General features: G+C 43.1%; 1 protein-coding gene across 2 annotated transcripts; it reads right to left on the reverse strand.

Annotated features, from left to right (window-relative positions):
* Positions 1-9,673, reverse strand: LOC126988747 (phenoloxidase-activating factor 2-like). Of its 2 annotated transcripts, none has more exons than XM_050847118.1 (9): positions 9,535-9,673; positions 5,857-6,780; positions 5,480-5,649; positions 4,566-4,725; positions 3,917-4,025; positions 3,213-3,373; positions 2,160-2,423; positions 605-695; positions 1-444 (listed from the first exon to the last, which is right to left on the reverse strand). In XM_050847118.1, exons 1-8 carry the CDS (start codon positions 9,535-9,537, stop codon positions 606-608), a joined length of 1,881 nt encoding a protein of 626 aa, XP_050703075.1. In that variant the 5' UTR covers positions 9,538-9,673; the 3' UTR covers positions 1-444; position 605. The 2 variants fall into 2 exon arrangements, with proteins under 2 accessions (XP_050703075.1, XP_050703076.1); XM_050847119.1 differs by having other exon boundaries at positions 1-499.
* Between the last annotated feature and the right edge of the window lie 3,448 nt (positions 9,674-13,121).

Here is a 13,121-nt window from a genome sequence, read left to right on the forward strand (position 1 = left end):
TTACGACGAATTTCTTGTTTACGACGAATTTCCTGTTTACGACGGTTTTTCTTGTTCACAGACGAATCTCTTTTTTACGACGGTTTTTCTTGTTTACGACGAATCTCTTTGTTAGGACGAATTTCTTGTTTACGACGATTTTTCTTGTTCACAGACGAATCTCTTGTTTACGACGGTTTTTCTTGTTTACGACCAATCTCTTTGTTAGGACGAATTTCTTGTTTACGACGTTTTTTTTTGTCTACGACGAATCTCTTGTTTACGACGGTTTTTCTTGTTTACGACGAATCTCTTTGTTAAGACGAATTTCTTGTTTACGACGGTTTTTCTTGTTTACGACGAATCTCTTTGTTAAGACGAATTTCTTGTTTGCGACGTTCTTTTTCTTGTTTACGACGAATCTTGCGCACGATGAATTTCTTGTTTACGAGTTTTTTTTTCTTGTTTACGACGAATCTTGCGCACGATGAATTTCTTGTTTACGACGTTTTTTTTCTTGTTTACGACGAATCTTGCGCACGAAGAATTTTTTGTTTACGACGTTTTTTCTTGTTTGCGACGAATCTTGCGCACGTTGAAGTTCTTGTTTACGACGTTTTTCTTATTTACGACGAATCTTGCGCACGATGAATTTCTTGTTTACGACGATAACCATGACGATGACGAGCCCCTGGCCAGTGGTAGTGCTTCTTGTCCTGAAAAGAAAAAAAAACAGTAGAATCCCAGTAATTGTCGATTTCTTGAGCTTGAGTTTCTGACCGATAACTATAGCAGAAAACACTAAAAACATCAATAAATAACAGTTTTAACGCTAACTTTAATCTTCTATCATTATTCAATTGTGTAGTTACGACAGTCTTGGAGCCTAAATATGATAAATGCAATGTTCAGAGTACGACAATTTGGCAACGCTGCTGAGCCCTTTAAAATAGTCGTAATGCTTACAACCTTATTTCCGTTTCCTGTCTGTTGCTCCTGTACACAATTTCACTTCATCTTTCCCCTATTTCCCACTATCTCTAAAGCTGATATCTCCGCTTATCCTAGGCTCCTGATCGGGCTCCTCCGCTTACAATCTATTCCGTTTCCTGTCTATTGCTCCTGTACACAATTTCACTTCTTCATCTTTCCCCTATTTCCCACTATCTCTAAAGCTGATATCTCCGCTTATCCTAGGCTCCCGGTCGGGCTCCTCCGCTTACAACCTATTTCCGTTTCCTGTCAATCGCTCCTGTACACAATTTCACTTTTTTCCCCTATTTCCCACTATCTCTAAAGCTGATATCTCCGCTTATCCTAGGCTCCCGGTCGGGCTCCTCCGCTTACAACCTATTCCGTTTCCTGTCTATTGCTCCTGTACACAATTTCACTTCTTCATCTTTCCCCTATTTCCCACTATCTCTAAAGCTGATATCTCCGCTTATCCCAGGCTCCCGGTCGGGCTCCTCCGCTTACAACCTATTCCGTTTCCTGTCTATCGCTCCTGTACACAATTTCACTTCTTCTTTCCCCCATTTCCCACTATCTCTAAAGCTGATATCTCCGCTTATCCTAGGCTCCCAGTTGGGCTCCTCCGCTTACAACCTTATTTCCGTGTCCTTTCCTATTGCTCCGGCCTGTGCACAATTTCACTTATTTCCCCCATTTCCCACTAGCAAGGTGATCTCTCCGCTCTGAGACTAATTGTACCTTGTCTGTAGTGTTGTGGGGTGATAGTGGTGGTGGTGGTGGGGGGGGGATGATAGTGAAAGGGTAGTGTTGTATAGCCAATTATTAGCATTGCAGACGTATCAAATATCTGGATCAACACTAATTCACACCACATTCAGGTCCTATATAGCTACCTTTGGCATGGCAGTGGTGGTGGAAGCAGTAGTAGTAGTAGTAGTAGTAGTAGTAGTAGTAGTAGTAGTAGTAGTGGTGGATATTATATAGTATCGTAGACTTATCAAATATCTAGATCCACACTCATTCACACTACATTCAGGTCTTATATATCTACCTTTGGCCTTGCAGTGGTGGTGGAAGCAGTAGAAGTAGTAGTAGTAGTAGTAGTAGTAGTAGTAGTAGTAGTAGTGGTGGATATTATATAGTGTCGTAAATTATCAAATATCTAGATCCACAGTCATTCACAGCACATTCAGATCTTACATATCTACCTTTGGCATTGCAGTGGTGGTGGAAGCAGTAGTGGTAGTAGTAGTAGTAGTAGTAGTAGTGGGCGTGGTGGTAGTAGTGGTAGTAGTGGGGAGGAAGCGTTCAATTGTCTCGGTGATCCAGGCGTGAAGGAAAGGCACATTCACATACACGCCGGGCAATCCGTCATCGCCACAGCCAATCCCCCACGCGGTCACCCCCACCAGGAGATGCTGCCCAGCCTCCCCGCCTTTCTTGGGACAGGAGAGTGGCCCGCCTCCGTCACCCTATAGAGATCAGAAGTGTGAGGAAGGGAAGGGAGAGATGATGAAAGGGATTGAGGGAAGGGAGCTTAAAAGTTAACGGAAAGGGAAAAGGGTGAGGGGAGAGGACGTAGGTACTGGAGGGGAGGGAAGGAAGTGTGAGGGGGAGTGAGGAAGAGTGAGGGTAAATATGATAGGAGTAGTTGAATGAAAGGATTGAGAGGAGGTGGAAGGGAGAGAGAATGGAAAAGAGTGAGAGGAGGGGAAGGAAAAGGGTGAGAGGGGGTATGCATGGAAGAGGAAGAGAGGGGGAGAGTGAGGAGCTGAGAGAGATGATAAACAGAGGTCAGGGAAAGAAAGTGAAGGGGAGGAAAAGAGTGGAATCTCCCTCTCTATCTCTCTCTGTTAACCTATCTATCTCTCTATCTATCTTACCTTAAGCATTTGGTTATCTTTTCTCTCTTTCTCTATTCGTTTATCTATCTATCTCTAACCATCTATCTATCTTACTTGCATGGAGTTTATTCTCTTTCTCTTTCTCTATTCGTCTATCCATCTATATCTATCTCTATCTATCTATCTCTTATACTTACATGCGGTTTATCCTCTTTCTCTATTCGTCTATCTATCTATATCTATTAACTATCTATCTATCTTACCTTACATGTGGTTTATCCTCTTTCTCTTTCTCTATTTGTCTATCTATCTATCTATATCTATTAACTATCTATCTATCTTATCTTACATGGGGTTTATCCCTCTCTCTATCTCTCTGTCAGTCTGTCTATCTATCTTTTCAATTATCTATCTCACCTTACACGCGTCCTTTCCCTTCTCCCCGCCGGCGCAGATGAAGCTGGGATGCAGGCGGAAGAAGGCCCCGAGTCGAGTCCTCCTCAGCCTGTTAACACACTTCGGGCGAGGCACCAAAGGCAGGGTAAGGCTTTTCATGACCGTCTGATATTCGCCCGTATCTTGAAGGACACGCGGAATTTGTTAAGCTAAGGGGTATAGGGAGGTGTGGGGGATTGGTGTGGAGTGATGTGGGGTGATGTGGGGTAGTGTGATCACCTTATTTAGATTTTAGCGTAAGGCGTGAAGGGTTGGTGGTCTTAGGGTGTTGGTAGCGATGTGGGGATACGATAGGAAGGAAAGGGAAGGAAGGAGACAGAGCAGAAAGAGGAAAGGGAAGGAAAGAGGAGATGAGGGAGAGGGAGATAAGAGGAAGGGAAGGGAAGGAAAGAGAGAAAGAGGGAGGAGAGAACAGAGGGAATGAGGAGGAAAGGGAAGGATAAAGAGGAAAAGTAGGATATCGAAGGAGAGAGGAGAGGCAGGAAACAGAAGGAAAGGAGAGAAAGGAAAGGGAAAAAAACAGGAGAGAAAGAAAAGGGAAAGAGAGAGAGAGAGAGAGAGAGAGAGAGAGAGAGAGAGAGAGAGAGAGAGAGAGAGAGAGAGAGAGAGAGAGAGAGAGAGAGAGAGAGAGAGAGAGAGAGAGAACAAAACCCTACTCCACGTACCGAAGGAGGACACGCCCCAGCCATTAATGACGCAAGCGCTGGAGTCCACCTCGTCCAGACTCTTCGCCAGGCAGAGTGTGTTGACATGTGGGCCGAGTACCGCCTCCTCCTGACGACCATATTATTAGTATTAGTAGTAAAGGAGAGGAAATGGGAAGGGAGGAGAGAAAGAGGGAGGAAAGAGAAGAGAGAAGGAGGAAAGGGAAGGAAAGAGAGGAGGAGAGGGAAGGAGAAGGAGGAAAGAAAAAGTGGAGGGAGGAAAAGGAATAGAGAGAAGAGGCAGGAAATAGAAGGAAAGGAGAGAAATAAGAGAAAAGGAAAGGGAAGGAGAAGGAGGAAAGGAAAGAAAAAATGGAGGGAAAGGAAAGGGAAGGAGAGAGAAGAGGCAGGAAACAGAAGGAGAGGAGAGAAATAAGAGAAAAAGGAAAGGGAAGGAGAGGGAGGAAAGGGAAGGAGAGAGAAGAGGCAGGAAATAGAAGGAAAGGAGAGAAATAAGAGAAAAAGGAAAGGGAAGGAGAGGGAGGAAAGGGAAGGAGAGAGAAGAGGCAGGAAACAGAAGGAGAGGAGAGAAATAAGGGAAAAAGGAAAGGGAAGGAGAGGGAGGAAATGAAAGAAAAAATGGAGGGAAAGGAAAGATAGATAGACCCACCTTCAGGAAAAGAAGAGCCACATCGTTGACGAGGGTCGATCCGTGGAAATACGGGTTCACCACTATGCTAGCCACCTCGATGTCCTGGTGTGGGTACGGCTCCTGGTGCTTCTGCGTGTCCCACTCACCCACGCGCACGAACAGGGAACGCTCATTCTCACTGGAAGGGTTATAGATAGGCAATGCGTGCTGTCATGGCTTCAGGGGCTATTATCAACGCTCCCAGCTAAGTCTATATATACCAAGTCAAGTCTGCTTCAAAACTGCGACCGGTACGCGCAGGAGGCGGTTTTGGGGGCGGAGCAGCGGGATGACGTCACTTGGAGCCAAAAAAAAAAATACCCGCCAGTTCAGGGGTGACTAAAGTTGGGGCCGTATGTGCACTCTGGATGTGCATTCTCGCCTTCTTTCACAGCGCGTTCAGGCAAGCCACTGACGGAATAATGTCTTTTTATTGTGCTATTGCGTGACTGTAATTCCAATGACTACAAACGGCGGTGTGGGGTGTGAGGGAGGGCATGTTGAAGTGATTGATTTAAATTAGTCCGCCTTTCCTCGTTTTCTCTAAATCCCTGTTTCCACATTCTCTAGTTTGGCTCCAAGCAACGTCACGAATAAACCACGCCTCGGCCGTGTCTCCTCCCACAAACCTGCGTATGACTTGACTTGGTGTATATAGACATAGGGCTGTATTTTGAGACACCATCGCTTCTCACATCAACTATTTCTAAAGGTCAAAGAGGGGATCAATCTGCTTTTCATGAGTGTTTTTAAGGTTCATGGCACAGAAGAAGGGTCAAACTACCACCAGGGTCATAAAACTACCCCTGGAAAGGCCTACAGCTCCTACGAAAGCCATGTCAAATATGTGAACTTGGGCGACGAAATGTTTTAAAATACGACCCATAGCTCACCTCAACACCTTGTGGGCGGCGGTGACTACGACGCGCGGGTGGACAAGGGTGCCGCCCCCGACGAAGCGGTAGATGAGCATATCCATGGCGAGGTCTTCGGTGACGACGGCAGCCACCCACGGGAACTCTCCAAACTGGCTCTCCCCAGTCTTGAACCCCGAGATGCGCGCCTGGAAAAGGGAAGAAGGAAATGACGGGTTGGCAATCTTGAGAAAGGTAACATTGCTTTTTATTTTTTTTTAGTGTGATTGTAGTGAAGTAGGAGTAGTAGTAGTAGTAGTAGTAGTAGTAGTAGTAGTAGTAGCTCCAAAACAATAGCAACACACACACACACACACACACACACACACACACACACACACACACACGTAACATACCCCTATCCCGTCGGAGTTTCTGATACCACAGCTAACTGGTGGAGGCTCTGTGGTGGTGGTGGTGGAGGTGGTGGGCTGCTCCGTGGAAGAAGATTCAATCGTGTAGTTCGTGTAGGTGGAGTTTGAGAGAACGTCAATTGTGGTGGCGGTGGTGGTGGAGGAGGTGGTCGTAGGAGGAGGAGGAGGTGGAGGAGGAGTTGGAGGAGGAGGTGGAGTACCAGGTGGGCTACAACAGACGAAATAAGAAACGGCGCACTCCCCTGAAGGCGTCTCGTGGTGGCCAACTCTCTTTCGGACATCCAGCAAACCATGACCGTCAACTATAAGCTCTCCGTTCACGTCGCAGAGATATGGCGGGACACACTCACACTTCGGAACATAAGGCGTGGGTGTAGGAGCAGGCGTGGGTGTAGGCGTAGGCGTGGTTGTAGGCTCCACAGCACAGCAAAGAGAGAACGAATCACGACACTGTGAATGTGAGTAACTGAAGCCAAGAAACTCAAGTGAGGTGTTCCCGAGGCCATCACTCACAAGGCGCTCAGGAGGGCAGTCGAAGAAGGACACACAACTACATGGGGTATCAGGGGGTAGCGTAGGAGGGGGTGTTACCGGTGGGAGAGTACTGTAAGGGGTGGTAGTAGTGGGTATCGAAGTGGTGGAAGGCGTTGGAGGTGGAGGGATTCCGCAACAAACGTCAATCAAACCAGGACACCGCTCAACGTTAGTCACGGGTTCTGATGGTTCTGCTGATCGGGCGTCGAAGAGGTTGCTCCCGTCGGTGGAGATAACGCCGTCCATGCAGAGATAGTAAGGGACGCATTGGCAATATATAAACGCCTCCTGCGTAGTCTCCCAGGAGTACCCCAAGACTGTTCCTGCCCACGCCATCCATAGCAGGGCAAGGAACGCCACTCCACGCATCGTCTGCAGATAGAAAGATAGATAGATTGAGATAGAAAGATAGATAGATTGAGATAGAAAGAGATATAGAAAGATAGATTGAGATAGAAAGATAGATAGATTGAGATAGAAAGATAGATAGATTGAGATAGAAAGAGATATAGAAAGATAGATAGATTGAGATAGAAAGAGATATAGAAAGATAGATAGATTGAGATAGAAAGATAGATAGATTGAGATAGAAAGAGATACAGAAAGAAAGATAGATTGAGATAGAAAGAGATATAGAAAGATAGATAGATTGAGATAGAAAGATATATAGATTGAGATAGAAAGATAGATAGATTGAGATAGAAAGAGATATATAGAAAGATAGATAGAGATAGAAACAGATATAGAAAGATAGATAGATTGAGATAGAAAGATATATAGATTGAGATAGAAAGAGTTATATTTATCGTTAAAAGATTTAGATTCTGATGTTTCTTGGCAATAGTTAGGCGTCAGAAACCGATAAATACTATGCTCTGAGTACGATAATCTGGCAACGGTGGCCTGGTAGGGGGATCATGAGGAAGGAGGAAGGAAAAGAAAGCGCGTTCCAACGTTGCCAGATTGTCGTACTCCACCTCTGATGTCTGCCGATTTCCGACCCAAAAACCGCTATCATCACCCAAATAACTGCCTTCATATATGGTTATCATTTAAATGGTTGATTATTGGTGCTTATGGTGCAGGAAACCGGTTAATACGCGGCTCTGAGTACGACAATCTGGCAACGCGTGGAACCAGTGCGCGTACACCCCCTTATCGTATGTCCTTCCTGATGCTTTTTTGTTTCTTTCTTTTCATCATCTTCGACACCCGATGAGGCAGACAAGGGAGAGAAAACGGGAAAATAAGACCCCGCAGAAAAACTCTATAAGGAAAATTGAAAGAAAATCCAAGGAAATCATTTGTAATATATCATTCTGGAGCCTTTTTTTTTCTTTTTACATCAATTTGGCAGACAAGGAAGAGACTGATTGATTGATTGATAGTTTATTGTTGCAAGTAAAACAACAAAGGAGAAGGGAGAGAAAACGGGAAAATAAGACCCCGCAGAAAAACTCTATAAGGAAAATTGAAAGAAAATCCAAGGAAATCATTTGTAATATATCTTTCTGGGACCTGTTTCTTTTTCCTTTTACATCAATTTGGCAGACAAGGAAGAGATTGATTGATTGATTGATAGTTTATTGTTGCTAGTAAAATAACAAAGGAGAAGGGAGAGAAAACGGGAAAATAAGACCCCGCAGAAAAACTTTATAAGGAAAAATGAAAGAAAATCCAAGGAAATCATTTGTAATATATCTTATTAAGGAAAATTGAAAGAAAATCCAAGGAAATAATTTGCAGACAAGGAAAATAATACGGGAAAATAAGACCCCGCAGAAAAACTCTATAAGGAAAAGTGAAAGAAAATCCAAGGAAATCATTTGTAATATAATTTTCTGGTACCTGTTTTATTTTATTTTACATCAATTTGGCAGACAAGGAAGAGAAAACGGGAAAATAAGACCCCACAGAAAAACTCTATAAGGAAAAGTGAAAGAAAATCCATGATAATTTTAAATACGGTTGGAGAAGTGTCAAATTAGGAGTGGACTGTTTGAATGTGTAATCTAATATTATCAGCGTATTATCAACCGTATAGGCCTATCCCTGCTGGTGTCGTACTGAGTGGAGGGGAACAATCTATTCAACCTTTACTAGCCGACGCCTCTAAAAACACTCCGATGTTAAGACAAGTAAGAATGTCTGAATGCGTAAATTTGAATAATATTGCAAGCGTATTTTCAACTCTGATGTGCCTACTGGTGTCGACTGAACGTAGGCCTATACAGCGCATTGAACTTTTGTCACTTTCAACCTTTAAACACGCTGGCGGTAAAGCAATTAGAAAACGTTGTTAACTAATATATTGCAAAGCTCTTCTCCGACGTATGTGCGTATTGGTGTCATGTCGAGTAAACGCTCACAATGCATATACAATAGTTAACCTTTGCTAATCGCTGCTGTTAACATGGGTGCTCCCTACACATGTATTAATAGTTGTATAATCACACTCTGTCCTGCCTGGGGGTTGGGATGGCATGTTCCTCCCTTCTCCCTTGTTGTTTACCTGCAACAATAAACTATCAATCAATCAATCAATCATATTAATGGCAAGACAAGTATGGCCGTTTGAATGCGTAAATTAAACTATAGTATTGCAAGCGTGTTCCTTCCCCTTCTTTAATTGTAACAGTTATGTCGACTGAACGCTTATATATTCAACCAACCTTCGCAATATAGTCGCTGCCTCTCAAAACACGCTCGTGGTAAGACTGACGGTTCTCTCACAAGGATAGAGAAAGATATTAGGACGGTATCATAAGACTATCGCTTCTCACATTAACAATTTCTAAAGGTTAAAGAGTGGGTCAGTCGGGTTCTAATGAGTGTTTCTTTAGGTTCACGGTACAGAGGAAGAGGCAAACTACCACCAGGGTCATAAAACTACTCTTGGAAATACCCACAACTCCTACGAAAGCCTTGTCAAATATGTGAACTTGGCCACCGAAATGTCTTATAATACGACCCACAGTGTAGCCCGACATACACACATTTTAGCCCTCAGTATTGCCTCGAGGGAATCTATATCCTTTCTGTAATACGGGCACAAAAACTGCACTGCATATTCGAAGTGAGGTCTAGTCAATGAACTAACATAACAAACGGAGGCGTATTACACACCATATATGCGTCTCAGTGCGTCGAGGGGAATGTCTGGTGCTGGTGGCGTTGGTGAAGGCTGCGTAGAGACTGTCCTCTGTTCTTACTCGAGGCCTCGTTCTCGTGGGTTACTGTTTAGCAATGAGCGGGCGGTGTCATGGGGGGTGGGATTTATCATGTGTTCAGTGCAATGCTGGTTCCACGAATGTAATATATGCTGTTTGTTTGTTTGTTTGTTTGTTTGCCTGCTTGGTTGGTTGGTTGTTGTTGTTGTTGTTGTTGTTGTTCTTCTTCTTCTACTTGTTCTTTTTTCCTTCTTCATTTGTTCATCTTGTTCTTGTTTTCTTCTTTTTCTCCTTCTTTTTCCTCTTCTTTTTTCTCATCTTTTTCTCTTTATTTGTTTATTTTTCTTTCTTTTTTCTTTCTTTCCTTCTTTTCTTTTTCTTCTTCTCTTTTTCTTCTTCTCCCTCTTTTCTTCTTCTTCTTCTTCTTCTTCTTCTTTTTCTCTTTCTTTCTTTCTTTTTTTCTTTCCTTTTTCTTTCTCTCCTTTTTTTTCTTTCTTTCTTCTTCTTCTTCTTCTCCTTAATTCTTCTCCTTCTCCATTTCCTTGTGTGCTTACCTAGTTTATTTAGAGTTGCCATTCTCCTGGATTTTCCCAGACATATGTCGGGAATTCATAGGCGTCAAAATCTACGTCCGTGAGTGTTTTGAAAATTCCCCAAACTGGACCTCGGCACCCAAGCACACACATTTAACACGGCTTTCGTAAGAGCTGTGGGCCTTTCCATGGATAGTTTTATAGCTCTTGTAATTATTTTTTTACAGTAAGGGAAGCAGCTATAAGGGTAAACAACAGAAAACAACGACAAATAAAAGTCTCTAGATTCTGCTCCGAACGAAAGAAAAAGAGAACGAGAGCCCAGAAGAGAGAATGAAAGAAGGAATGAAAGAAAAGAGAACGAGATTGAAAGAGAGAATGAAAGAAAAGAGAACGAGAATGAAAGAGAGAATGAAAGAAAGGAGAAAGGAGAGAATGCGAGGCCAGAAGAGAGAACGAAAGAGAGAATGAAAGAAGGAATGAAAGAAAAGAGAACGAGAATGAAAGAGAGAATGAAAGAAAAGAAAACGAGAGGCCAGAAGAGAGAATGAAAGAAGAAATGAACGAAAAGAGAACGAGAGTGAAAGAGAGAATGAAAGAGAAGAGAACGAGGATGAAAGAAGAGAGAACGAGAGCCCAGAAGAGAGAACGAAAGAGAGAATGAAAGAAGAAATGAAAGAAAAGAGAACGAGAGTGAAAGAGAGAATGAAAGAGAAGAGAACGAGGATGAAAGAAGAGAGAACGAGAGCCCAGAAGAGAGAACGAAAGAGAGAATGAAAGAAGAAATGAAAGAAAAGAGAACGAGATTGAAAGAGAGAATGAAAGAAAAGAGAACGAGAGCCCAGAAGAGAGAACGATTAAAGAGAGAATGAAAGAAGGAATGAAAGAAAAGAGAACGAGAGTGAAAGAGAGAATGAAAGAGAAGAGAACGAGAATGAAAGAGAGAATGAAAGAAAAGAGAACGAGAATGAAAGAGAGAATGAAAGAAAAGAAAACGAGAGGCCAGAAGAGAGAACGAAACAGAGAATGAAAGAAGAAATGAAAGAAAAAAGAACGAGATTGAAAGAGAGAATGAAAGAAAAGAGAACGAGAGCCCAGAAGAGAGAACGAAAGAGAGAATGAAAGAAGGAATGAACGAAAAGAGAACGAGATTGAAAGAGAGAATGAAAGAGAAGAGAACGAGGATGAAAGAAAAGAGAACGAGAGCCCAGAAGATCGAGGTCAATTTTGGGTCGGGTGAAGATATTCTTGATTGACTTATGGGTAATTTTGTAACTCTGGGGGTATAGTTCAACCCTTCCTCTGTGCCTTGAACGTGAAAAAAAAGACTCATTAACACTTTCACTTCTCACACCAGCTATTAGTAAAGGTCAAAGAGGGGGTCATTCGGGTTCTAATGAGTGTTTCTACAGGTTCATGGTACAGAGGAAGGGTCACACTACCACCAGGGTCATAGAACTACTCCTGGAAATGCCCACAACTCCTACGAAAGCCTTGTTAAATTAGTGTTCTTGGGGGATGAAATGTCTTAAAATACGACCCATTATAACCCGACTGATCTCCTTTTCGACCTTTGAATATATATTGATGTCAGAAGAGAAGGCGTCTGATAATGTCGTACGCAATCCTACTGTTTAAGTGTCCTAGTGGTAGACTTCCCGGTTAGTCACTGGTGTGTGCATGGGTGTTTCCGTTACATAAGGGAACACCAGTTATGAAATTTCGCATAAACTCAGATTGCAGTCATTTGTTGATATATATCGATCCAATCCACGAACTTGACCTCTATTTTGCCCACGCTGACCACTGTACCACGGAGGCGTTAATGATCCTCAGACTACCCAGGAGACTTAATTGTTGATGAGAGGAGATGTTGTTGTGACTCAGCAGTGTATGATCCCTTTATATCTGATTGATTGATTGATTGATAGTTTATTGTTGCAAGTAAAACAATTCAATTAAAGGAGGAGCGCATGCCATCCCAACCTCCAGGCAGTACAGATTATACAACTATGGATACATGTGGAAATAGCACCAGGAAACTAAAAAGATACAATGGTAGGGGACAAGTGATCAAAAAATAACCATTATATAGCCGCATTTGCATTTCTAGCGCATTTCACACCTCAGTCTAGCGCTATTACATCCGCCATATTTGGTATTGGCAACACTGGGCGGAGCGAGTCACCAGTTATCGTACTCAGGGCATTGTATTTAAGGATTTTTGACGGCTACCTATTGCCAAGGAACATCAGGCATAAACTATTTTAAAGATAAATATAAATGAATCTAGTTATTGGGGCCTAGGAGACAGTTTTGGGGTGGAAGTTGGTAAAAATAAGAGGCTGAGTACGACAATCTGGCAACGTTGGTCACCTGTACAGCAAGAGCAAGAGCAAGGACGTCAACACCACGGCGCGGGTCAGCTGTGAGGACTCCTGCAGCACCCCAGCACCACCCCAGAGCCACACGCCCACGCCATTAACGACCTCAAGCAACCAGAAGAACAAAGAACACGGAACTAAGAATATTAAGGAACCATAAGAACACTGAGGAACGAAGGACCCAAAGAAATCAAGGGTACCGAAGGATGAAGGATATTTAGGAACCACTAAGGATACCAAGGAGCTAGGATTCCACGGACCTAAGGATACCAAGGAACTAAAGAACTAAGAACACAAAGGAACCACTATAAGGACCATTGGACTCAGAACTTAAGGATACCACAGACCTAAGGATATTAAGGAACCACTATAAGGAGCGACGGACTCAGAACTTAAGGATACCATGGACCTAAGGATATTAAGGAACCACTAAGGATACCAATGATATAAAGGAACCACGAAACCACTAAAAGGAGCGACGGACTCAGAACTTAAGGATACCACAGACCTAAGGATATTAAGGAACCACTATAAGGAGCGACGGACTCAGAACTTAAGGATACCACAGACCTAAGGATATTAAGGAACCACTATAAGGAGCGACGGACTCAGAACTTAAGGATACC

This window comes from Eriocheir sinensis, chromosome 70 (assembly GCF_024679095.1).
Source record: "Eriocheir sinensis breed Jianghai 21 chromosome 70, ASM2467909v1, whole genome shotgun sequence".
NCBI classification, from domain to species: Eukaryota; Metazoa; Arthropoda; class Malacostraca; order Decapoda; family Varunidae; genus Eriocheir; species Eriocheir sinensis.

Coding starts and splice junctions, on each gene's coding strand:
- LOC126988747 (XM_050847118.1), bottom strand. Junction 2,424..3,212: donor AGGGAAAGGACGCGTGTAAG/GTGAGATAGATA, acceptor TGATCTCTATAG/GGTGACGGAGGCGGGCCACT. Junction 696..2,159: donor CCACCACTGCAATGCCAAAG/GTAGATATGTAA, acceptor TTTTCTTTTCAG/GACAAGAAGCACTACCACTG.